This window comes from Ostrea edulis, chromosome 3 (genome assembly GCF_947568905.1).
Source record: "Ostrea edulis chromosome 3, xbOstEdul1.1, whole genome shotgun sequence".
Taxonomy (NCBI): Eukaryota; Metazoa; Mollusca; class Bivalvia; order Ostreida; family Ostreidae; genus Ostrea; species Ostrea edulis.
In genome coordinates, this window is record NC_079166.1 from 69,639,636 (window position 1) to 69,667,592 (window position 27,957).

The following is a 27,957-nucleotide window of genomic DNA, read 5'->3' on the forward strand; positions in this document are numbered from 1 at the left end:
TTGTCCTTGATGGGTTCTCGGTTTTCGGAAGGTCTCTTTAAACCAATCCGACACAAAACGATCGCGTTGTAAGGCCGTGCCTTTCCAGGGAAGTAACCATTCTCGTACGGTGCTTCTATGTCGATGGCGTTGATGTAAAAAATACACACAGTATTGTCCACAGACATCCGTATTCAAATCTTGATAACAATGGGTGTTATGAATCCAAGTCTCTCCGTGGCGTTGAATAAAGTCTTGGATGTCTTTATGGCTGGGAGGTAATCCGTAAGAATCAAAATATTCGACGGTAGGGCTACTCAAATACAAACAGACCCAATGCGCTCCAGGGCGATCGTGAGGGTCTGTATTCACCACGATGGCTTTGTGATGAGGTAACAACTCAGGTATGACATCTCGAGGATACACACCTGCAAACGCCGGTCCTAAATCTCGTTGTAAAACATCTCTCAATTGCTGAGTATCCATCTCTCTCTTAGTAATCGATGCTGACTTCTCGTTGTTTGTTGATTTCTAGCAGATTGTCGAACACGGCATACACCACACAGTTTAAGGTCCTGGCCACGTTGGCGGCAAATTGCACTTCCACTCTCAAGTTCCCCGTCTGTATGAGATGAAATTTATCCGTCTGGGCTTCTTGATCTTTCGTGAAATCCACACACCAGAGGGTGTAACCGTTTTTATACTCTTCCAGGGTAATGTCCGGAGCCCAGTCCTGGCCTAATTTTCCCAAGCCTTTGTACAGACTCAAATACGATCTCAGGTACTGATCGTCGGTGAAATTAGGTTCCAAAGGTCGGGTTTCCATCATTTCTCCATTGATACTGATTTCTAATTTCTTGACTCTCTCATTTTGGAAATGAAAGGGGTTTCTGGTATTATCCCCATTAAAAGCCGCATTGTCCACAAAACCCAACACGATCAGTTTAGGCATCTGTCCTTGAAACAGATGATCGGTGATTTTAGATTGGGTGCCACTAGGAATGGTGAAGGTTTTCACTTCCACTCGTCTCAATGGATATTTCGCCGTTTGAGTACTCAGTTGCTGATTGATGAGATTAATGATACTCGGCACAGGTTTGACTTTCCTCACCCACAAGATCATACTTTGAATGACCACTTTCCCACTACTCCCGGCATCGGTCATCATGTAGAACTGGGGTCGAGCGCGATTGAATCTGAGACGGACATCCAAACCATTAGGGAGACATTTCTCTTGCTCAAACAAATCCAGATGTAATCGATCCATCAACACGATCTCCTTACTGTCTGTAATCTTCTCGTGACGTTTTCTCAACCCTACATTCTTGGAATCATCCGGATACTCGGGAGTCGGGATGACGGCCGCGATGTTGACTTTGTTAGACACTACTGCAAATTCCACAGGAGTTTGAGCCAGAGCTTCTAATTTGACCTCATCCATATGTCCTGCCGTATCTTTTTCCCACAAGCTACAGGCTCTCATCTGGGTTTCCAGAGTCTTGGGTGCATAAGACAGCAATTTCTCCAGATACGCTTTGTAGGGATAAGTATCCGTCCCCGGGGTAATGACTTTTCCATTGAGACTGACATCGATTTCACTGAACAAGGAATGGAGAATGTTATTCACGGGGGTGGAGGTCGAATGGCCTCCTGCGAGATTCGTTCCATTGGCTTTCGTGAATTTACAGACCATCTGGAGATAAGTTTGGGATAAATCCAGATATTCATCTCCTTGTCCTTTGATTTCAAATTCAATCGGAGCCGTATCCGAGTTGAGGGTACTGGAAATGGGATAATATTCCATCCATTTCGAATCTTCTAAAGTGACGTTGGTCGGGGGCACTTTAAACAGTTCTAAACTGCTGGTGCCACAAGCGCAAGATTCTCGGTGCATCATATTGGAACGATGTGTTACTCAGCGTGAACTGGGATCAAATGTGTTCTGGCCTCCTTCTCACCCCCTTTTTATAGGGTTCTCAGTCGAAAATATCCAGAGAGCGTTTTGGCTTACCCCTTTTCACTAGCTTCCTACCTCCCTTCCTAGATCGCTCCCTAGGTTGCTTCCTAGGTCTCTTATGAGGCCCTCCCCGAGCTAAGATACGTTGTTTTCTTTTAACAAATCCTTTTCCTTCCTGTATTCCCACCTGTTTTCCCAACTGTTTTCTTTTGAGGGTCGTGGTTCCAGGCTTCCTGAGTATTCCTGTGCGTGCTTTTCTTCCTCGTTTGGATGGGGCTTTTCGAGACCTTCGCCTACGGGCATACCCTGCTGTCTCTTTCAGGGCTTGGGTACCGTGTGTCTTGAGAGCGTCTTTGAGTGATCGTTTATTATCTAACACATCCATCCCTGTTTTAGCAGCAGCCTTTAAGGCACTTTTAGCCCCCGATTTGAGTAAATCGGTGAAAAATCCTTTTCCCTTCTGCTTTTCAGATTCTGGATCATATTCTTCTGTTGGATGGCTTCTACGTCGTCTCCTCTGATAAGAACGATAAGGGCGGTCGTAATCATAATATCTCTCTTGATAGACAGGACGCTGTTGTTGTTGTTGCTGTTGTGTGGGGGCTCCACCTAATAATCCGCTGATCAGGGGACCCGCCACTTTGCTAGCTATTCCCAACAGGGCTCCAAGCCCGTGACCCTGCTGCCGTATTAAACCTTTATGGTAGTGCATCTTGATGTAAATGAACTTCGTTAGGGGTTACACCCGCTTTTTATACTTTTTACGCCGTCTTTTCTCTTCTTTCCTTGGCCCGCTTGACCCACAATGGCATTGGCAATCCACGGAATGAGAAACCAGATTCCGTGTCCTTTCTGGCGTCTGACACCTCGATGGTACTTCATCTTTCAATACACTTTGCGGAAATGAAGTTTGACTAAGGAGCGCCCATTTAAAAACCCCATAGGACGCCCTAAAGAATTCATGATGTGTACCTCAATGGTATCGAAATATTTCTTACTCAGTTTCAAATATTCGGCTCGAATCGGTTCCCAACGGGCTTGTTGTCGATCGTCGTATTGACCCGTACAGGGGACGACTCTCAATAATTTCAATTTGTTGGTGCCCACCACTTGAGGATCCACAATGTCACAATACACATACATGGCTTTCAGATTGTCGTAGACATCCATGGTCGTGTTCCCCAAGTAATTCACGTTGATCCATTTCGTCATGGTTTCATCGCCCAGGATCATTTTGTCACTATCCAGACCTAGCTTGTACGCTAAGGGCGTAGGGAAACGAATGCACATGGGGGTGGTTCTCAGTGCTTTCCCATTAAACTGATACTCGACACGATCGTACTCGGGGTGATACACTAAGATCTGGTTGTTCCCCTCGTCGTTAGGATTCCCTAACTCGCTCCATACTTTCCACAGGGTTCTCCTTAAGGCTGCGTTGATTTCATTGATTAACGCCAAAGGTTGTGTATAAGCTCCGGGTCGGAAGTGAATGCGAATGATATCGAAGGGAAATAAACTATCCCCTCCCGCAAAGAGATGGGACCATGGCGTCAGATCCCAGGGGACCACCACCTCACACCTGGCCATCGTGACTTTACCCATATTCTCTGTCTTAAATCTTTCCCATTTATAAGTGTTGGGATCTTGGACATGTTTCGTATACGGATCTGGAATGAGAACGTCCACATAAGCCTCGCTATCCGATACGTTTTGTAAGTTGACCGAGTACATCATTTCGGTCAATCCGACTTCCCATGCTCCACCCGTTAAGTCCATGGTGTGTGGCAATAACGTTTTAAATTGAGCAGTCGTATTCGTCGGAAACGATTCCATCGACCCATCACTCAACAGAGTCATGTAAAACCCTTCTCCTCCTCCAGCCATGATGTCTTAAATGAGCCCCTGTCTCTGTTTCCTTCTCTATTTATACTCATAACACAATGAACATTTTCATATTTTATTGAACATACAACATAATGTTAATACACAATTTTACATGTCATTCTTCTTGATCGCGACCACCACCCCACATCAACGCATCCGAGTCTTCCAACTCTAGTGTTCGTCTCGGGACTAAGCGTCGTCGCATCACCAGATAGTGTCAGGTTCCCCAGCAATCGGCTACATCATAACCTTCATTGATCATGTCTTTAAAATGTCGGAGACAGTCCTCGGAATGGTCAAACCAAGGACTCTCATTTAAGGTCCAATCGGATTCGTCTTGTCGTCCCATCAATCCCCAGAAGGCTTTGACTTTCCAACGAAACTCTTGATACTTGGTCTTCATGATAAAGGCTGACCATCCGTGAGGTATCACGATCCGTTTGTACAAGTACACCGGTTGATCTAACACTTTGTGTTGTTTACAATGCATCAAACACATCTGCTTATCCCAGAACCAGGTACTTTTCTTCCCCTCTTGTTTCCAGGCGTACTGTGGCTTAACCATGGTGAACTGATGAATCTGAAGAAGATCGTTCCTGTTTTATACTCGGGCTCGCTAACGTCATTTGTGGACTAGGCATGACGTAACCCACGAGAGAACTTAAGGTCACCATCCAAAAATCGCGATTGGGATCGCCTAAGGCTAACATCACGACCGACGTAATAATGATGGTTAAACACAGGAATAATTGTGCAAAATACACAATTTCTGCTCGGGGGACTTTTTCACCCAAGAAAGTCCACTGGTTGGTCATGGCCGAATGAGATCCGTTGCGGAATCCATGAATCAAAACTGGGAGGATATCCTTTCCAACGCACTTTGACTTCTGAAATGACTTTTTTTCCCACACGCCGCTTTTTATACCCTAAAATTTCTTCCACTTCATAGACATCATCGTCTTTAATCACTTGTTGTAATTCCTTCTCGTAAAACGTTCCTTCTAATTCTTCCCCGTGATCATCTTGAATGCGATAGACGTTTCGTCCTGGCACTTTTCTAGAGATGGTAAACAGTTCTTTGGTCCAATTCGGTAAATATCCTTTTTCAAACGTACGTTTAGCTTTACTAATGCGTACACGATCCCCCACTTGCAAGCGACTCGTGGTATCGGCACTCTGTTTTCCATACAAGGTTTTCCATACGGTCAAGACATTCTTGGCATTGACTTGAGCAGGAGCTCGCCGGATACTGCGATGATAGGTATGATTGTAACCATACACCAGATCGGCCAAGACATCGACATACCGTCGTGTTTTATGACGTGTAAAATACCGCCACATACGTGCTTTCAGCGTGCGTTGAAAACGTTCCACAATACTGGCTTTGGTTTCGGCATTACGGGTCGTAAAGAAATGAATGGATTTGAAGGCTTGACGAAATTCTTTATTGGTAAATTCTTTTCCTTGATCGGACTGAATGCGCACGGGGCGACGTCCCTCTCGAAAAATCCGTCGTAAGCCTCGTATCATTTCTTTCCCCGTTTTCTGTTTTAAAGGCACGACCCAGGCATATTTAGACAGCACGTCAATGGCACATAATAAAAACGTATACCCATTATTGTCTTGTTTCAAGCTGGAGACATCGGCTAAATCTAATTGCCATTGTTCATCCATATCCGTCACTCGTGTTTGTCGTCGCTTGAATTTCCTCCGTATCGGTTTATGCAAGGTATAGGTATCTTGAGCTTTCACCCATTCTCGAATTTGAGACAGGGTAATCTTGTGTCCTAATTGACGCACTTGACGATACAACGCCTGGACTCCCCCATACCCTGTCTTGGGATCGTAATACAGTCGCTGTAAGATCTGTTCTGCTTTCATGGTAGATTTAACCATTTTCCAATTTCACGTGATGTCTTTTTACTGGCCTCCCAGATATTTTTAGGGGTCATCATTCGTCTGGGAGTTTCATAGAACGATTGGTCAAAACCAGAGATTTCTTGAAATCCGCTCTCCTCTTCCTCTAGAGGTCTAGGCGTACTGATTTTCCCTGGTTTGTCCATGGCTTTTATAACATCCCGATTGTTCACATATCCTTTGGGAGCATGAGTCTCTTTTAACGCTTGAGCAAATTCCTCTAATCCCGTGGGGGGATCACGATGTCTTAAGGGTCTTTGTCGTTGGGCTTCGGTCATTAAATCCACAATATTGGAATCGGGAACCCTGCGTCCTCTATAACTGATTTCTCCTTCTTTATTCCAAGTCACCACTTTGGATTTCTTGAGATGATCGAGTAATAAACCTGCTTTCTTTCGACCCGGTTTATTGACGCTTTTGATAATCTGTTCCTCCAAGTCATCGGATGCTGAGGCGGCTGAGGGTGGTGAGGCAGCACTGGCTGCACTGGTTGGGGAGGGCAGAGTCGCTGTGGTGGGATGTCGAGCTTGTTGTAAATATTGACGATAGCGATGAAGTTGATGCCCGTACAACCCCACTTTTTCTTTCTCGGTTAAATCATCTCGATGTTCAATCTCGTCCAAATCAGTGCGTAAACCAATAGTCGAGGTAAATTCGGGAGGTTTAGGTAATTTGCCTTTTAATTCGTTGAGCATCGCTTCCGGTACCAACACCATTTTTCGACTCATGATTTCTTACAAATCTTGCCACACACAAACGAACCCAATCCTTTTTGGTGGATGAGTATACCTCGTCGTTTTTTCACGGGTTGAGGGTGGACTAAGCGTCTTAAGATGTGTTTCTTTCGACCCAGTTGTCGCTTCTGAGTAGGATTGAGAGGAATCACCCCTTTTAATAGATTGTACACAATCTCACAAATCTTTAAAATGCAGTCATTGGAACAATGTTTCAACACCTCTGTCTTTAATTTGCTGGAATAGTGAGGAGCCGCTAACGTCTGCAAGAGCGGTAAATGAGGTCGTAATCGACATTCACACTTCTTCGTATGAGCCATGGTAATGAAGGGTGGGGCACCTTCCCCCTCCTTTTTATACCTAGTCCAGGACAATGGCACTCGGATGTTTAGGATCAAAACGCTTGTGATGGACGGTCTCTTCGTGACGATTGCGGTTCTCTCTCGCATTGAAGACCAGAGGGCAAAATTTACATTTATATTTCTTTTGCACCTGAACCGGTGTTGAGGTGGTTAAGGGTTGAAATTTCATGCTTCCAAAGGTATGAGCAAAACTCGGTAGAGCCGTATCACTGGTTCTGGAACTTCCTATAGGCCCATGCATGGGTCGTTCCATTTTCTTTTGAGCTAATCCGGCTTTCAGATTGGCTAACGTTTTAGTGACCTTGGGGGGAGTGGCCTTGGGAAACGGCATCTTCACAATGAGAGGGGTTTTCTTTGGAGCCCAATTGGGAAACGGATTCTTCATCCTGAGAGGTGTCTTCTTAGGGGATTTCTTAGGGGACTTCTTAGGGGACTTCTTAGGTGTCTTCTTAGGTAAGCGAATAATGAGTTTAGGAATTCTCTGAGGTGATTTTTTAGCTTTCTTAGCCCGTGGCTTCTTGGTTTTCTTGGGTTGTCCCCCACGGGGCTTACGGCCTGTTTCCCATTTGAATAAATGACGAATAATGGTCCCTCCTAAGAATCCGGCGCCTCCTCGTTTCAAAATGGCTTTTTTACGCTCTTCTTCATTGGACTTCTTATCGGCAATGACACTCAAGTCTTGGCGATGGGATTGAATGAACCGCTGAGTGATTTTATTGCCTGGTAAGACGCCTCGCAATAAATTTCGATCGCCCATCGCAAACCAGTTGAGTAAGGCTCTACGTCCTAATTCAATGAGATGGCTCCGTTGAACGGGATCCCGTTCCCGTTGTAAACGGCGTAACGTTTTGACTAATTTACTCTTCGCGGAAGGTCTACCCATGATGAAGACTGTCTTTCGAATGATACACCTGCCCATGATGTGACATTATTTATACTCTCGGGGGCATGTGCACAGCCAAGTTGGTAAAGAGTTGACTTCTTAATCTTAAATCGTCCGACGTCTGAGGACTCAAGTCCACTAGTAAATACCCGTGAGGTACACGGGTGGCGTCCTCATAGGCTGGAAGTAAATGCGGCATTTGTAATTGCCGACTTAACACCCCAATCTGAGATTTATCTCGAGGATTTTTAAACAGCACAAGATAGTGAGCATTCAGACTGATGGTACGATGTTGTACTGCTCGATCAAACAGATTTTGTGTGATATAAATGACACTGGTATTTCGATGATGCGCTTTGCGCGTAAACCAGTCGACAATCGATTCGATGGCTTTACCTCCCATCATATCATCAAAAATGAGTAGATGACGCGTACTGAGATCCGCCACTATCTGCTCATCGTCTTGAGGTATATTGCGGATAAAAGTGACCTTGTCCTGTAAGGATTCGTACGCGGACTGCCATTCTCGATAACACCATACTATCTTTTCGGGAGGCGGTGCAATCCACTGCGTATTTTGTACCAGTTGCTTGACAAATTCCGTTTTACCCGATTTAGAGGGTCCAGCCACCACCATGGTAAATTCATGTTTCAACTGAAAAGGCTCAAGTGTCTCGTAGGTATACATCTTGATAAATGACACAAGTTCATGGGATCATACATATTTATTAACAAATAAAAATACGTACAGCTTGCTCAACACTATGTCTACAAATAGGACATTGTTTCAGTCCCGTAGCACATATAGCACAAGTACATAAATGACCACAAGGTAAAAAAGCTATTCTCAAGTCTCTTTCTAAACACAGATGACATTTCTCCGTCGTCGTAGCCGGATTCTCCACACTGTCTACAGACAAGTCTCCCCAATCCTTCCCTGTGTCTCGCATTCGGCTAACGGCGTCGAACATTTGGCGTACCCATTGTTTGCCCTTATTACACTTCAGGTAAGGACAGTGAGGATACCAATAAGCATGTTGTATCCAAGGATTGTCGACAGCTCCCCAATGGTGAAGTCCAAAGTTGCAATAAAAACAGCACGTGCTATCCCCGTACCCTTTGTAAAAGTATCCCGCTTCTGCAATGGTAGGTAATAGCTTCTGCAAGTGTTCGGAAGCATTTTCAAACGACGCTACTCGATCTGACAGTAGAGCATAACGTGGTGTACCCGGGTTATGTAGTGATTCGTAGTCCGTCATTTTTGCCGACTGATGGTTTTCTCTAGCATGTCCTTTTTAATACCCGTAAGGCAGCGTGTCATAGTCATTAATACGTTGACGTTTATCATACACCATGCGGTATTTCTTCACCAGAGGAATGGTTCGCACATCATGTTGGCGGGTTCGTTGAATAAAGTGCGGATAGCGGACATGGACTTCTTCTTCTTCTCCTTTTAACATTTTTTCCAACGTATCGAGAGACACGACTCTAGAGGCACGATAATTGAGTGTCAATCCTTTGACTTTGCAGACAGATTTTCCCCCCTGGGTCTCGTATGCATAATTTTTGGGCCCGCCCGACATGTACTTGATGATACGATCTCCACCCAATTCATCGGTCCAGCCGCCTAAACTGTTGATAATGGTCGGATTGAACTGGGTCTCGTCGTGCTGATAGATGATACTATCCGTGTCAAAGTATAAGACACGCTCTCCCAAAGGCTGTAACGTCTCGTACAAATGTAAACGAGCATGAGCTGTTGTAAAACACGCCAGCACCACGTTTCCAAAGGGACAGTCTTCTAAAAATTCTTCTTTCTCCTGATAATTGATCAGCATCATATCACATTCGGGGCGTTCACGATTTTCTAAGAGTTCGATGCCTTTGACTTCTAAAGTGGCATCTTGTAATTTCTGTTGTAATTCTTCTTCTTCCGTGAGATACAGGGATTTGGGTAATTGTAATCGTTGAGCAAATTTTCCCCACAAGCAATTTAAAAAGAGTTTGGCAATGGTTCTTCGGACCGGATTTTTCTGGATGTCTGCCGGGTTCATGGCAATGCCTTCTCGTTGCTGAATTTCCTCAATGTAATGTTGCTGCTGTTGGGCTGTTTGACAATCCTCGGGGAATCCGGAAGCTTCTTGTTTAATTTTCAAAAAGGTGTTGATATACGCTCGAAATAAGTGGTCACTGGTTTTCTCAAAATGCCAAACTTCGTAAATGCGGTCGAGACGATAACCCAGATCTAATGCTTTGTGAAGTTCGGTGGTCACCCAGGTGCCAGTGAGACTGCGTTCAGAATCGGTGTGCTGGCACCGCTCGTCGGGTCCTAAGTTGCGCTGTTCCGCACAGGTGCGGCATAAGGGAAAGAGTAATTTACCCCCGGTCTTGTAAGGTAATACGGGGTGATACAGCTCTCGGGGTGGGAGGACACGACAACGAATGAGCCCGAAATAGTCTCTGACATCGGTGAAATGGCTGGTGATGACTTGGGGATGTTGGACGGGAAATGGCTTGTATTTCAACACGTACGGGTACAGGGAACAGACATCCACGTATCGCATGTCACCCTCCTCACAATACAGTCGTGTAGCATTGGTCCGGCCTCCGTACAAAGCGTCACGGGGATTCAAAGGATCTTGTATATCGACTCCTTGTAAAAATTCCTGTAAGTCGGGATTGGTCTGGGTCTGACGATCAAACTCGTGTTCCCATATACTCACGACTGTATAGTCTTGGTCTTCTAAAGCACTGGCTCGTTTTAAGGTGTCCAGGTAGAGGTCTTGATACGTATGCTGAACACGATGAGGATGGATGTCAGTCAACAGATTCGGGAAACAGGTGGGACAGCCGTGCCAGTAACAGCCATAGAATTCGTACACGATACGAGATTCCTCATCATACCCATCTACTGTATAGGGTCCAAGCGTGACTTCGCCCCCATTTCTAGCATGTCGTATGCAGTGATGTTGATGTTCTAGCCAGGCGAGCCATCGACAAGCTTTAGCTGAATATCGTCGTGCTGGCCGGTAGCCCATATTAGGAATGATGGCGATGGTATTTTCAACCATGAATCCTCGTCGGTAGGCTAAATTAGCCGTGCTGGCAAACGTGATGGATTCTTGAAAGGGGTCTACTTCCACCAGATCAAACAGGGTGGACTTGAAATGGGCACAACACCGGCGTAAAATATCCACGTCCGAGATGCAGTAAGCTAAGAATTCTTTCTGGAAATCAAAGACTTTGCCCTCTTGTTGATGGTACCAAGTATAGAAGGCTTCACGATTGGCGGTGGACATATCGTCAGGATTGTAGAAATGAGCGGCCGGGTAAGGACCCACATACTGCTGGTTCTCTGTCGTGTTGAAAAAGTGCGGGAAATATCCTTTTTTCAATTCCGTTAATCCGAAAGCAGAGGGCATCTTGGCAAGAGCAAAGGGTAGAAAGTTGTAAGAATCGATGAATCTCAACCCCAAGACTTGCATGGATAAGATTTTACTGCCGTTCAGGATGACGGTGGGTTTGATACACGCCGTGTGCACCAGGTAATTCAAAATAAACTGCCCATCGTATCCTTTGAAATTGTGGGCAATGATGGTGGCTTCATCGTGTTTGAGTTCCACATAACCTTGCTCATCGGTCTCGCTCTGTAAGAGCCATTCCATAAACTGTTTTAACGTGTCGGGTCCTTGAAATAGGAAGCGGCGTTGTGATCCGAATCCTTCACAATGAGAACAGGGCTTGTCGATATCCACACTGTCGCAATGTTGACACACACGTTCTGCCACGCATAAATTGGGGATGTGAATACCGTTTTCCTGACTGCATTCGAAATCGTAATAAATGTATATTTTCAACTCCTCTTCTTCTTTTTCTTTCTTAGGTTTGGGTTTCGTCTGTACAAAGCAGTGATGAGGCATGGTGACGACTTTGTGACAGATGCGGCATTCGGTTTGACCCCCACACGCGTGGCGTTTTAATAATTGCTTGGACATCCATTTCTGACACTGGTTACAGCGCCCCATTAAACTGCAGACCGTGGTCTTTGTATTACTGCTGTAAGGTTTTAAATGGGTCTGGTAACAAGCTGCATTTCTGAAAAATCCCTTACAATGAGGGCAATTCGTCTGAGTCCCGTCCGGGGTACAGGGGGTATCGGTTAAACAAAATGAGCATCGATGAGGACAGACGGTCCGATGATCTTCAATGTGACTGTAGCCAACATCGCAATAATCGCAATAGTATTTGTTTTCCGTCACTCCAGGCATAGACACAATGGCATCGTAATGCTCGTTATCCAGCAGGATATTCAAACAAGTCCCGTGCCCCGGTCCTTTGTAAATAGGTTCCAGTCGTAAACGAGTTGTATTCGTTTTGAATTGAAATATTTTCAATCGATACTGTGGGGCGAGCGCGTGCTGTAATTGCTCCCATTCACGTGGCCCACACGGCTGGTTCATAACACACCCAGCTTGTTCCATCAAGGCTTTCGCTTCTCGTTTCTGATCGAGAGAATCTTTATCCCCTTTTCTCATGCGTAACCATCTCGTTTCCCATACCGGGTCGTTTGATTTCTGGCTGTGTAGACGTGCTACCACAATAGCCCGGGACAAGCAGAGAGAATCCTCAGGATTTTGAATGCGAACGATCGCTCTCTTGGAGTTTTTGAATTTCTCCTTATCCACGTGTAGATGTTTTTTCTTAGTGCACCCGCTGCCTTGTGGATATTTGACATGGAAAAAATCCACCTGCACTGCCCCGTCGGTGATTAGGAATTCCTTTTTAGATTGCTGGACGGATTCTATTTTGTTCAGAATTTTGTCCTCGTTGAGCTGATTGGACTGCGTAAATTCGTACCAAATAGCTGAATCCAGAGACGGGTGCCGAATATTTAAACGTAGATAATCATTGGGATTGCACTGCATTTCCTGTTTCACATTTTTTAACATATCCCGGAAGAGGCGACGAATGAAGGCTGTATTTTCTTTCTCTGGAATAGGTTTGAAGGCAACATTGTAGACATTTTCCTTGACTTTAAATTTCCGTGATTGACGTCCTCGTTCCAGTTGAATTTTGTAATAATCCGAAATGAGTTTCTTTTTCCCCCCTCCCCGCTGTAAATACTGTAGTCGCCGTTGATTCTCTCTGCGGAGTTGTAATTCACGCTGCCGTTGTCTGTTCAGCTGATCATTCAAAAATCTCAATCGCTGTTCAATATAACTCCGTGGAAGTCCAGTAGGTAACTTGTCTGACATGATGTCGAAAGTGACACCCAATGCACCGCGCGCCGCTTTATATATATTACCTGTAGACAGCGCTGGGTAAAACTAGGGATCGTGCCAGCTCTGGGGATTGTACTATTGTTCTTTAATAAACATGTCAACTTAAAACCTTGTGTTATTCTTTTAGATTTAATACACAGGATTTCACTGGATTTTATACCGATTTTCAGAAAAATAGCAGGAACTCATTCCAGGAACTCAAAGCGAAAGTACCGCATGCTAAAATTAGACCAGCGGCCATAGGCCACCCTATTCACCCGACACCCGGCCTACAACCCCTGCTGGGGTTAACCCCGTCCTAGATATTGAACCACTCCGTTAACCCCAACACCGCTTGACCAATCAAAAGACGCCCTTGCTTGACCTCATTTGCATAAAAAGTGCACTCAGTTGAACCCCCTATCGGGAGGCGTTATACTACTATGGCTCGTTGTTCGTAATAGGAAGAGTTCTAAAATAAAAACAAATACCTTTGTACTTGTACAGTGTATCTCCATATAAAACTTTGATCCCCTATTGTGGCTCCACTCTACCCCAGGGCATGATTTGAAATAAATAGAACCTCCACTACCTCGGAATGCTGAGGTATTAATATGACTAATTATGACCCCACTGCTCTTGAGAAGAATATTTTTTAAAGATTTCTGCTATACATCTCCATGTACACATTTGTTTCCCTATTCTGACCTAACCTTACAATAAGAATTTACACTATGTCAGGAAGCTTTCATGTATATTTTAATCTTTCTGGCTCAGTGATTCTTGAGAATTTTTGTAAATGACCCCACACTATTTTGTCTTTTTTTCCCATGATCTCCACTCTGAAATTATAATGGCCCTTCCTTCAACAAACTTCATTATACTCTTTAATTAATGATGGTTTGTACCAAGTTTGTTGACATTGGTGCAGTAGTTGTGGAACAGAAGTAAAAAATGTTAAATGTTTACGGATGAGAGGACGGATGCCGGACAAATGTGATCAGAAAAACTTACTTGAGCTTTCACCTCAGACAAGCTAAACATGTTAATGGTTCAAATTTCACAAGATTGTACATGTTCGTCAAGTTATGATGTAGGTGCTTACAATACACTTATCTCTTACTTGGAAATTTGCGATGGAAACTGTTTTGTTTGATAGCGACTACAAGTTATTATTTAGAAAAGAAAGATTTTATAATGAAGAGGGGGTTTCCATTAATGAACTTCCAATCTCCTCTACACCATGATGGCGATAATTCTCTATATACGCTAATTACTCCAACATGGTGAATCAGGTAGTTTTCCTCTGTCTGTTGCTAAATATTCAACAATGATCTCGTATTGGGAAAAATGTTTCAAGGCAAAGAAAATAAAACTGTATTTACTGTATACAGATATCTATTTAATCGATATATGTATGATAATGAGAGTGTGAGCTCATTGGTCAATTCTCTGTAATGCTTAATGTCAAATGGATGACTACTGTAATTAAACAAAGACTAAAAGACTAGTTTATACAGAAGTGGACACATGATATGGATAATTCGTCAAAGGGCTAACTCTATAAAAATCTTACGCTAAACTTTGGCTTCGAGAAAACATTTTGGAAACCTCTTGTTAAATTCAGAACAACAAACTAACATTTGCCCATAGAAGTAGGTAGATGGTTTAGGGAGATCCAGTAATTGATAGAAATTCCACAGTCTGTAATACTGGTAAATTAACCGACGAATATATGTACCACTTTATCTTAGAATGTAAATCCCTATCCACTTTACGGAAAGAATATTTGGTTTCTAGATATTGTCATGTACCAACGCAAATACACCGAAATGTATAGAATTAATGACAACATCAAATTAGACTTTATAATATTATAAAAACTATCTATATTTATTTAAAAAATCCAGAAGGTAGTTTGATGTCCTCCCTAATATGCATATTTATCAAATTCCCGAATCTTTTTCTATCCATTAACCACCCACCCACCCCCCTCTTTTTGTTGTAATGGACAGATTATTATTTATATATTTGTACCCTTGGCAATATTGTTTAAATAATCATAAAATCATATTTATATACATATGCCTCATGTACCATTGTGAATGGTTTGAGTGAATGGATGAACAAGTTGATGGTATGATAGAGTGTGTGCATAATGTAAATGCACTTTAAGCTTGTCCGTGATAACAATAGTACATAATTGTAACACTGAAGATTAAACGGAAGTGGAGTGAACACCTTACATCGAGCCGGAAACCACAGCCCTGGACATGACTGCACGACATGTGGACTCTAGGTGTCTGTTTACAGTATCATTATTTCCTGGTTTGTCGTTTAACGTGAACAGTATCTTGCACTGTCCACTTCCATACTTTAAGATTCGGTTGATTCTTTCTAAATTCTTTACTTTTCAGTTATTTCTATAAAAAAAAAAGAAAAAAAAAAAAAGAAGAGAACTTCTGCATTGCATTTTGACTGCATATAACGTACACGTACATCAATACTACATGTTTCTATATAAAATATTTTATATATTATTTCATTATTCTAAGTATATTAAGATATCTGAATCTATTTAGTAAATGAGAAGCGTTTTTCACATGTCATTGAGACTTTATCATATTGATGTAAACATGCTAACTCTGTTTCTACATGTGTGTAAACGGCTGTTACCAACGTTTGTATTCATTTTGTTTATGTCAAATTAGCCACTAATCGCAAATCACGAAATCAATCAGTGTTGTTATATATAGATACACTGTACATGTACATATGCACGTAAAACGCCAAGGTCCTGATGAAATTTAGAGGCATCTGTTATACTGTCTTTGGTACAGTGTCGATCAAAAATGTATGACAGACTTTAGGAATGATGGAATTGTATATGCATATGTATGTTGCATTCTCGAAATCTACACGGTGAAGTTTTGATTTATCATACATGGATATATTTGAACGACTTGTTATAGTACTGCAACCCGTATAATAAACTCCGGAATGGACAATGGTATTTATAATGGTCGGGTAAACGGGCAACGTCAACACTTTTTGTTTTAGATAAAACATGGAAAGGGTGTGTTTCCGTTAATATGGAGAATCTATCAAGTAGGCGTGAGTGAATTATTATTACATGCTAGGGATTCCAAAGCCACATCAAGCCTAAATATTGAATGTAGTTCATAAACAAATAACAACAGATGAGAGAACAAAATATAATCTGCTATACTGTTCTCCGACTAAGATATATAATAGTATTTCAAAACGTTGAACGCAACTGTCCTTTTCTACAACAAATCAACAAATTAATAAGTTCACGTCGGAAAGACAAGTCAAAATAACTATAAATGAATGGATTAACAATGTTATTCAATACGAAAGCTCTCTGGAGAAATACGAGGCCGTTTAACTCTACTGCACTCCTTGAAAACCAGAACTGTGCGGGGTTGCTTCCTGGCAGCATAACCAATATAAGTGTTGGCACGTAAGCTAGAACATAAATTATGATAATCATAGCAAACATGAGTGTAAAGTTGTGTCTGGCTTGTTTCCGTCTGGTATTCTTTCTTCGGTTTAGGGAAGATACTCGGGGTTTGATTTCAGTTTCTGATGGTTTAGCACCCGTTGCACATTTCGTCGAAATCTCATTATCACTCATATCAACAGAGGCCTCTGACATCACGGACGTTTCATTATCGGGTACATTTACACACAGCCTTTGATGTGTTGGCGGCGATGCAACACTCCCAGAAATTGTTGATAAGACCGTAGAACTTGATCTTTGTTTTGAATTTTGTTGGATTATTCGGAACCTGCGATATATACTCACACCTACGGGGATGTACAACCCACAGGTGACCATCATGTTCAGCAGAGCTAGGAAAATTTCAAAACCGAAATAAGCATATTGTAACTGGTTCATCATTCCGTCACTAAAACGCAATGTACAAAGCGTGGCGTTTAGAGCTTGTCCCTTAAAAACGTACGGAACGTTCCGTCCGCCCAGAAAATATAACATGGGTAGTGACGTCACGAAGGCTATGCAAACCATGACAATTAAAGCTCTTCTTTTCCTTACAACAGTAAGTTGCGGACTCGTGGGACGGCATATCATGAGGTGACGATTTAAGGCGATTAGGAGGATAAGAAATCCGGAAACGGAAGTCGTAGTCCAGGTAAAGAAATATCCGACCTTACAAAACGTATCAAGTTGGTAATTAGCTCTGTTGAAATTCGACACGATACCAAGAATGATCCCAGCCAGGCAGGCAAAAATGTCGGAGACAGCAAGCATGGGAATGAAGTATCTTTCCTCTGTCTTTTTCATTTTGCGGGTATAAATGTATAAAACACATGAATTTCCTGTAAGTCCGAGAAAAAGATATACAGATAAAAGTCCGGTGTTAAAATGGAGGTGTTGTGTTACCTCCTTGTTAAGGTCCTCGGCTGTATAATTCATGACTAACTTTTAATCATCAGTCAGTGTAGATTTCATATAATAACGCGGAATTAATTCTCTTGGTAATTACATGTAATGAATATCGACTCAATATTATGCTCTTAAAAGGATTTCACTAACGGGAAGGATGAGCTATATTTGGTTATTACTACTCGTACATGATGTTATTGTTCAATAATGCTTAAATAATTCGTTTCAAAATTATGTGTAAATTAAAAAAAAAACTGGTGTGGATCATCTATGAAATATAAATACATGTATATGTGAAAAGTCATCTTAGCGTATCGAAAAATGCCAATCATTGTTACATTTTGTACCGATAAAATTGCAATGATACTGAAAATCATGCAATTATCAATAACAAACAACGGATACTCTTTAAAAACTTTGATTAAGACTAGTCAATAATTAAAAATATTCTGATCATTGCTTTAATTCATTTTCAAGTGAGTGTCCAAACTAAATGAACTGTTGACCGCTAATGACAACCGAATGCTATGACTTCACTTTTCCCCCTCTAAAAATTGAAGAAAAAAATACCAACCAAATTTTGAATGGTTTATCACACACTGGGCATTTTTTTCTCTCAAAATATTGGAACCTTGTTGAAAATGTCTCGTGAGATTACAATTACGCGCACCTGTACATCCTACTGCGTATTATCACAAGTTTGAGATCATTTTTGAACTTTACACACACTGAAACTGATTTAATGTACATATATAAATTAGTGAATAGAATGATTTGACTGAAGACATTCACCAACTTTCAATTAACGCATTTGACATTTCAAACAGAAATTAGTCTGTTTTATGTTTACAACTGAAAGCGATATCATGGTTTATAATTAATATGACATGCACTTTTTAATAAGTACATGTCTGTGTTCGACAATATTCGTTAATCTGTCTTTTATCATTCGACCACATTCCATGGAAAATAATCAATCGTAAACCTTAATTTACGAACACCACTGTGATTGGAAAGCCGGAAATGACATGGTGTGTCTTCATTTTGACTTATCGTGTTCCCGTTGTTGACCTTTGGAAAAACACATAATAGGATTTAACTAGTCGAAGTTAAATCGGTTTATCTAAGCTAAATATCAATATTAATCATTAATCTGTATCACCGGGATAATTTCCCGCTGCCAGCTATTCTCTTTTCGGGTATAAGTGAGGTAATAAATTACCTCATGACCACCGTCGCCTTTATTTTTAATAAAAATGGGGGTAATAGTTACTGGCCTCGGCAAGCGCCTAATTATTGTCTTGAGCTGGGTTACAATGTGCCCAATAAAATCAAAGTTCAAATTGCTAATAATGTCCTGATGTTCTGAGCGAACGCTCTAACCTCTAGACCACCGCGGCGGTTGGATGTTGAATGTGACGTCATGGGGTTATAATAAATGTGTGTGTGCAGCATACTGTTATCATTGAAACTGGTTCAATCCTTTATAATGTAACGATTAAGTTCTTTATTAGTTAGAATAATCTAACCTTGTCTCGTAACACGACCTCACCACAGTTAGAATGCCCCCCCCCCCTACCCGTAATGGGAATACTTCTAGTATAACGGTCCCCAAAATATGGCGCTATATATATACGATCACGTTAGCGATAAGTAAAATCGCCAAAACGGAAAAAAATCACAAAAATAAATCCAAATTTGAATTCCTTGCTAAAAATGAAGTTTTTAAAATCCGAAATGAAAAATAATGCAAGAAGACGTAATTTTTTTGTTCCAAAAATGGAATCCATTGTTGAGAAAAATCGTCGAGTGCCCTTTATTATACGTAATTTTCATGAATATTTGTATGATACGACGTCACTGGTGTTGATGTAAAGAAACTGAACAGCTGATTTGCGATGAAATGCCCCTAATTTAAAACTGAAAGCATTGTTTTTATTTGTGCTATTGTAAAAGAGATGATTCACTGGTTAATAGGATTATCTGTTTTGATAAATTTGGACTGCAATTTGTGGCAGCCGTGACAACGGGAAATTTGGATTAAGAAAGGATTCGTCATATTCAAGCGACAAATTTGTATGGAGATGTTCTAATAAAACCTGCAATAAAAATCTCCATCAAGTCTGGTAGCTGGTTTGAAAAGCACAAATTAACGCTGGAAAAAGTTCTGTTAATTACATATTTCTGGGTATACAAAGCTAGTGAAAGTTTCGTGAGACACGACCTTGAAATTGCAAGTCAAACTGTTGTTGATTTGTATAATTATTCCAGAGAAGTGTGTACCTGCATTTTAGAGAAGAATTCAGAAAAAATAGGAGTGGGGAAATTTGTTGAAATTGACGAAAGTAAATTTGGGAAAGGAAAATTTCAGATGGGGCGGAAAGTTGACGGTGTTTGGGTTATTGGTGGCATTGAAAGGGAGACGAAAAGTGGTAGATCGAACACGAGAAACTGCTTGAAATAATAAAAGCCAACATACAGCCCTGTACAACAATGATTAGCGATTACTGGAAAGCTTATGATATTCTTGATAAAGAAAGGTTCGGACAGTTAAAAGTAAATCATTGTGTAAAGTTTGTACATATTGATACAGGGGCACACGCCAATACTATAGAATCTACCTGGCGTGCATTAAAAAAGTAATTACCAGTCAGTGGCACTGTTAAATCTCTATACGATACTTATTTTAGTCAGTACTGCATCCGAAAAAGATATCTTACAGACTGCCAAGATCCATTCCTTAAATTTCTACAACTCATTAAATCTGTATATGACCCTCGATACTCGCACCCAACCTTACTTCATCAAAGTCAAATGAATCCTTGATTGCCAAACAACGACCAGTTCTTCAACCCTCGATCTGATTAATCCAAACAACAGCTTAGATGATTTCATGTTGTATTGATTGATTGATTTGCTGTTTTCCGCCAAACTCAACAATATTTTCAGTTATCTTGTGGCGCCCAGTTTTTATTGGTGAAAGAGATAACCCAGATATATTGTACCTGGGAAGAAACCACCGACTATCCGAAAGTAAACTGGGAAATTTCCTCACTTACATGTACCGGCGCGACTTTCATGCTGTAAGGTAAGGCAATTTTCAACTATATTTGTCTTGTCGGGGGCTGCCACCTTAGTATACTCAAACACCATTGGGCTTTTATTTTTATTGCACGATTTTCATTGTTCATCATCCGAGGCGAAAATGCAAATGGCGGCATATTTACATTCCGCTTAGCAACGGCAAGGGAAATAACTGTTCGTGTACTTCTAGGGACCGGTATACTAGAAACTTTCCCAAAAAATATATAATCGTAAAATGATATTGTAAATTGAACACTTTAGAATGTCACTTTCCTCGATTCAAATTGACTACCATTTTACCAGAAAGTGTCATCGTAACACCCTGCTGTTTTCGAAGAAGAAACACCCACTGCCATTCATACACGGAAAACGTACCTTTCACAAAGAGCTTGAAAGCAGAAAGTGTACAATGTGCAGTGGGGACAGAATTGCCCTCTAGATTTGAAGACGAACAGGCAGAAATGCTGAAGAGAAAATATTTGTTTGCCAGTGCAATCTGGTTAATGTTCTTTATTCAGTTAATGAAAGCAATTTTCACCAAAAGAAAGGTGAAGATAACGAACATTGATCAATCCCATAATTCATATAAGGAATACAAAACAAAGAGTTGGGCAAACATGAACCCCTGGATAGAAGAAATATCAAATCTTTATATCAATTCAATTTTACGTTACAATGTTGACTTAACTTTTTTAATTTACAATGTTTATTTGAGACTATATGTTAAATTCCGTGTAAAATATTGGCGTAGTAAAGATCGTAATAACATTTCCATAAAATATCATGGCTCCATATTTGGAACCGCTCTATAAAAAGCTGTGTGATTATGCAATGACAAATTCCGGTAGAATAAAAACTATAAACAGCAATTTTTTTCCGATTGAAACATAAATCGAGTGCAATTTTTAAATTTACTGTTGTTACATGATAGCAATATTAGACGTATTCTATCGTTTAACCGGGTCCATAGAAAATTATAATTTTTACTAGAACATTATATGAAGATATAGGGTTCACTGCAGGTGTGAATGGTCGATTGGGGATGCTTACTCCTCTTAGGTACCTGATCCCACCCCTGGTACATCAAGAGGTCTGTGTTTGCCTAACTCTCTATTTTGTATTGCTTATAGGAGTCATGAGATTGATAACTGTTCGTTAGCTCTTCCTTTCAAAATTCGTATTAACACTACAAAGTTGCGATTAAGATAATTTTGGGGACAATAACTTTGCAAATTTCTAAGGATTTAGGAGGAATCCAAAAGTTTGACTGTCATTCAGACCGACCAACATAGGGCCACTTCGAACGAAATGAAGTCGAGGGTTTGAAGTTTTAAACATCGGTAAAGGAGTCGATGATGCTGACCAGATTTTAAAAAAACTTTGCTTTAGCATTGTGGTGACTATTTTGTTGTAGTTTGATCATACCGGGGCAAAAACGGTCAGTTATTGGGAAGTGCTTAGAATCCACATTTGATTTGCCCCATTTGTAAACTGCAGTGTTCCTCCTTCACAGTAACTCATTTTGCATGAGGAGTAAAAATATGAGTTTGGTGGATGCAGCAATGTCTCTCTATTTTCAATGTTTTCTGTGAAGTTTAGGATTTCAGTATAGAAATTAGATCTTATGTTCATTCGTCCCATTGACTGGGATTTTAAATGAAAGGTGAAGATAACAAACAGAGATCAGCCCCATAACTCCCACAAGCAATACAAAAGAGATACATGTAGTTGAGCAAACACGGACCCCTGGACACATCAAAGGTGGGACCAGGTGCCTAGGAGGAGTAAGCATCCCCTGTCGACCGACCACACCCGCCGAGATCCCCATATTTTGATCAGGTAAACCGAGTCATTCTTAGTCAAACTCAGTGTGCCAAGAATGGTCCAACAATCGGCATGAAACATGTCAAAAAGAATTTGATGTAATGATAGGTTGTATTGGCAAAGTATATCGCTATAACGACCATAGAATTTGCGAAATACTGGCTTTAAACGAGACTGTTGAAACCCCTGTAGCAACTTGTTTTTTTTTTCAGAAGCTTGCCTCGATTTAAAAAAACTGATTATACGCATAACAAGCCCTTGTGTATCGAATAAGTTATATATATATATATATATATATATATATATATATATATATATATATATATATATATTGCCCAACTATCTATTTTGTATTGCTTATAGGAGTTATGAGATTGTTCACTGTCCGTTATCTTCACTTTTCATAGTGTATAGGGGATGATTACTCCTCCTAGGCACCTGATTCCACCTCTGGTGTGTCCAGGGGTCCGTGTTTGCCCAAATATCTATTTTGTATTGCTTGTAGGAGTTATGAGATTGATCACTGTTCGGTATCTTCACTTTGCATATCAAAGTGGATTGAATTATTGTAAAACTGAGAAGAAATAATGGCAAATCTAGCATATCTGTTTTCAGATTTAGTGTATTTTAACGAGTGTGGTTTGTCTAAACAATTTCACAAAGTCCCGAGAACCTTAAGGTTGATGGATGTTGTGCAGACTTTTAGAACACATGTTATCAAATAATCATTTGCAGTATTATTTTCATGTAAACTAAATTGTTTTTTGTTGTTGTCGAAAATGCTGTCTTCAAAAAAAAAATATACTCTACGTATTATTTAAAGATTTAGTTATTAATCATAAATAATTGTATGATGCAACTAGATAATTGATGTACTGTTTTTTTTTTATATTTATTATACCGCATAGCTATTCGTTGAACATTTTCTTCACTCAAAGCGACTTTGCCTGATCGGGTGCGTGTACTGCACATGTATAATTACAAATAATATGTAAGGTAACATAGTAAATTGCGCATATAAATGCACCATGCATTGTATATGCAAGTGTGATTAATTTTAGTTACTTTAGATATCTGGAACTCAGTCTGATTCAATTTTTCCTGTTTAATGCTAAATCATTCAATTTTGTATGATACACGCTTTTTCATTGCTTGAAAAATTATTGGAATATCTCATCCAACGAAAACAAAAAAGTCGCCGGAACTACTTTCTATTGGAATGTTGGGAATTCCTCTGGATGCTTCGTGTGTATAGATCTGTTTATAGATAGGGAATCCTTTAAAGAAAAACTTAACAATCATATCGATCTATATAGATTTCTTCAACAAAACCAAACAAATATCAAATATAATAATTAATTAGGCTTATGCAAAATGAAATAAACATGGCTATTTAAGGACACCTCTCCCCCCAAATAGTACACGTTTGTTTCTGCTATTCCGGGCTGAGAGTCAAATGCATTTAACCGGAGATGACAATAGTCCAGTCTTGACCTTGCGACAACTTCCTCCATGTTACAAACCCAAATGCCAGATACACCACACACTGCCTCAGAGATACTGCAATATCGCAGCCCCGGCCTTGACGATTATGGTTTCGAACTCCGACATAATATGTTTATGAGTGTGCACCGGAATGAGGTTTCCGTACGACGTTATAACAGCTCAGACGCCTGAGGAATTACCTGATAAAACTCGAAAAACCCTCTGTAACACTCACTTGTCCACCTGGAAAACGGTGACAACCCTCAAAAGAACCTGACATTCCACATCATGATCATACACGTGTCCCACGCTTGCCGCGCAGTTAGTACCGACATCGAACCTTGTACTTAATTCCAGTTCCATTCAACAAAATTCCAACATTTGTTTCTCAACATGACTTATATCTAACTCATCCTTTTAAAACTACATTCTTCATTCCACAAGAAACCCATTTACTCAACGGTAAACAATAGTTCGTGTAATCCACCATTAACGGGTTTAATTGAAGTTTTTCAAGTTGTGTATTCACAAATTACTACGCCCATCTCGAAATGACATAGAATGTAGTCCAAAAGAAAATCGTTAATTCAACCCTAATCATACCATGTTTTATTATATAAACTCAATGTTTTAAAATATTAAATGATAAGGAATAAATTCATTATTTTTTCGTTGGTTGGAGGTATACCACGAAAACAAAAGACCGAAAACTTTTGCATTATGCGCTACGCCCAATGATGCAATTTTCCGTCATTGTTTTATGGTATACCTCTGTAATGTTCTGGATTCCGCATGATTTGTTTTGTATGTTAGCATATATACTTCCATAATTAATAGTTTGTAACTGCATGGAGCGGTGTTATAACCCTGATTTATTCGAGTGAATATACAACATATCTGGCGAAGAGGATGGCCACCGGTCGTATAGGAAGACTCGATGTGTTCGATCCGGCAATCGAAACGTGGATGACTTACGAAGAAAGGTTGGTTATTTATTTCACAGCAAACAAAGTGGACAATGACAAAAAAGTTTCCGCACTTCTGAGCCTCGTGGGGCCCAAAACGTATGCATTATTGAAAGAATTAACAGCATCCGAAGTCTAAGACCTATCAAGAAGTCACAAAAGCATTGAAGGATCATAATGCACCGAAACCATTAGTGATTGTCGAAAGATTCAGATTTCACAAGTGTGACCAGAAGGAGGGAGAGACCGTCCGTGAGTACATTTCTGATCTTCGAAACCTAGCAAATTTTGTGAGTCTAAAGATGTTCTAAATGACACATTAAGGGACAAATTTGTGTTTGGGTTAAGAAATGAACACACTCAAAAGAATTTCTATCAGAAAAAGATCTCACATACCAAAAAGTGCTTGACATTGCTATTCCAATGGAGACAGCGATAAATGACGCTGTGGAGATACCAACGAAACACCCATCACCTACGTCCGGTATCAACAAGCTCAGCACGTCTAAAGACAAGAAAAAAAAGTCACCAAAATAAATCTACGGCAGCCCAACAGTGTTATCAGTGCAATGGAAACCATGTCTCGGATGCCTGCGGATTTATCAAGGAAACGTGTAGGCAGTGTGGAAAAAGGGGAAACATGCAACGAGCTTGTCGTTCAAAAACATCTGTAAAACCACCAAAAAAGAACAACAGGAAAATATACATGAAATGGAAGTGTCAGATGATTTTGAACCAATGTTTTCACTAAGTGACATCGCTATGGGATGAGTCAAGGATGTAATTTAGATAAAGCCCCATGTGAATGGAAAGGAATTTCCTATCGAACTGGACACAGAATCAGCAATGTCGGTTATTAACAGTGAAACCTACCGTCAAAATTTTTCAAACGTAAGGTTCTCTTAGAACGTACTCTGAAGAAGACATCAAGACACTGGGTGTGTGTTCAGTCAACGTGAAAATGGATTATCAACAACAATTAAATTTGTATGTAGTCGACAAAGGGGACCACCCTTATTTGGTTGTGAGTGAATAAGAAACTCAAACTAAACTCAAGGCATTGGAGACTAGAAAACAAAGTGTAAGGGAAGTTCCTGAGAGATACAAAAATGCTTTACTGATGATCTGGGAATGCTGAAGGACATATCATACAAGAATACAAGTACGATTTTTTAAAAATATATTCCTTGCGCCTCAAAGTTGATCAGGGACTTGGCCGTCTTATCAAAACTGGAATCCTGAGCAAAGTAGAAAACAGTGAATTGCCTACCTGCATTGTTCCTATTCCAAAAAATGGATGAATATGTGAGAATTTGTGGTGACTTCAAGGTCACAAATAATTCTGTCTTGGATGTAGACCAGTACCCACTGTCAAAAATTGAAGACATATTTGCAAATTTGGCAGGAGGACAAAAGTTTACAAAATTGGACTTGAAAAACGTCTTTTTACAAATGACAGTGAGGGAACAGGACATACCATACCTCACAATAAACACTCACCGTGGACTGTTCCAGTACAACAGACTCGTGTTTGGAATAGCCTCCGCCCAAGCAATATAACAAAGAGCCATGGATACAGTTTTACAAGGACTAAAGGGAGTACTCTGCAACATAGATGATATGATAATAACCAGGAGAATGGCTGAGGGACGTCTGGAAAACTTTGATCAACTTTTGAAACGACTCGATCGCTATAGATCAAAAGCAACTGTTGCTAAGAGTGAGTTCATGAAGGACGAAATCGAATTTTGTGGCCATTTTATAGACGCAGAAGGTCTGCACAAGACATCAAAGAACATCGAGGCTGTACTGAATGCCCTATAACCAAAAAATTTGTCCGAACTCAGAGCCTTCCTGGGACTCCTGAATTACTATGGACATTTCATGGAGAACTTGGCTACTCACTCAACACCATTGTATAACCTTCTTAAAGACAATTCTAGATTCAGAAAAAATGGTCAGAAGCATTTCAGAAAATCAACGAACTTGTGACGTCAGAAACTTGTCCATTTTGATCCACAGAAACCCGTAACGCTAGCAACAGATGCATCACCATATAGTCTTGTAGCCGTACTGTCTCATGCGATGTCTGGTGGTTCTGAAAAGCCAATCGTCTATGCATCTAGATCTCTAAGTCAAGCGGAGAAAAAGTATGCGCAAATCGATAAAGAGGCACTAGGATTGATGTGGGGAGGAAGAAATATCGCACATACTTGTATGGGAAAAAGGTGCATCTTAGTGACTGATCACCAGCGTCTAGTATCTATGAAAGGTGAATATAACGAACAGTGATCAATCTCATAACTCCTATAAGCAATGTAAAATACATAGTTGGGCAAACACGGACCCCTGGACACACCAGAGGTAGAATCAGGTGCCTAGGAGGAGTAAGCATCCCCTGTTGACCGGTGAAACTAGCCGTGAGCCCTATATCCAGATCAGATAAACGGAATTATCCGTAGTCAAAATCAGTGTACCGAGAACGGCCTAACAATCGGTATGAAGCACGTCAGACACCATTTGACTCAATGATAGGTTGTATTGACGAACTAGATCGTTATAACGTCCATATAATTTGCGAAATTTATGTTAAATCCTGCGAAAGAATGTCCTATGACTACAGGAAGACTGCAGAGGTATGCGGTCTTTTTATCTGAGTTCTAATATGATATTCGATATAAATACACAGGAAACACAGCAACGCTGACGCAATATCAAGACTGTCAGTTCCAACTGGAAACGAAGAGTTGAATGAAGAATCATATGATGTAACTGAACTGTACATGAATCAGCAACTCGACAGCATACCTATTAGTAGAGAGAAACTGTGAAGAACACTACTGTGACATGACTGCATCAGGATGGGCAGCATCTGCAAATAACCTGAATGAAGCTCTGAAGGCATTCTTTACCCGCAGAAATGAAATCTCCATTTATTAGGGATGGTTACTTCGGGGAATTCGTGTTATCATTCCTCAGAACATTCGTTCCCGTGTCTTAGAGGAACTTGACGTGGGACACCCTGGAATTGTTAAGGTGAAAACTGTCGCAAGTAGTCTAGTATGGTGGCCTGGTATTGACAAAGACCTAGAAACTCTCTTGTAAAAAACTGTAAAGGGTGTCAAAACAACCAACCCATGCCACCAGAAGCGCTTATTTATCCGTGGGAATGGCCCCAACGCGCATGACAAAG

The 27,957-nt window shown here is 40.7% G+C and overlaps 3 protein-coding genes across 3 annotated transcripts; all 3 read right to left on the minus strand.

Annotated features, from left to right (window-relative positions):
- Positions 1–472: 472 nt before the first annotated feature.
- LOC130053630 (uncharacterized protein F54H12.2-like) lies at positions 473–1,876 on the minus strand. The gene is made up of 2 exons (XM_056160995.1): positions 842–1,876; positions 473–712 (listed from the first exon to the last, which is right to left on the minus strand). The coding sequence occupies exons 1-2, from the start codon at positions 1,874–1,876 to the stop codon at positions 473–475; spliced, it is 1,275 nt and encodes a 424-aa protein (XP_056016970.1).
- A 2,161-nt stretch (positions 1,877–4,037) lies between these two features.
- Positions 4,038–5,701, minus strand: LOC130053631 (uncharacterized). The gene is made up of 2 exons (XM_056160996.1): positions 4,790–5,701; positions 4,038–4,391 (listed from the first exon to the last, which is right to left on the minus strand). Exons 1-2 carry the CDS (start codon positions 5,699–5,701, stop codon positions 4,038–4,040), a joined length of 1,266 nt encoding a protein of 421 aa, XP_056016971.1.
- Positions 5,702–16,236: 10,535 nt separating this feature from the next.
- On the minus strand, positions 16,237–17,485 carry LOC125676280 (oxytocin receptor-like). Its single transcript, XM_048914167.2, has one exon. It carries the CDS (start codon positions 17,434–17,436, stop codon positions 16,237–16,239), a length of 1,200 nt encoding a protein of 399 aa, XP_048770124.2. The 5' UTR covers positions 17,437–17,485.
- Between the last annotated feature and the right edge of the window lie 10,472 nt (positions 17,486–27,957).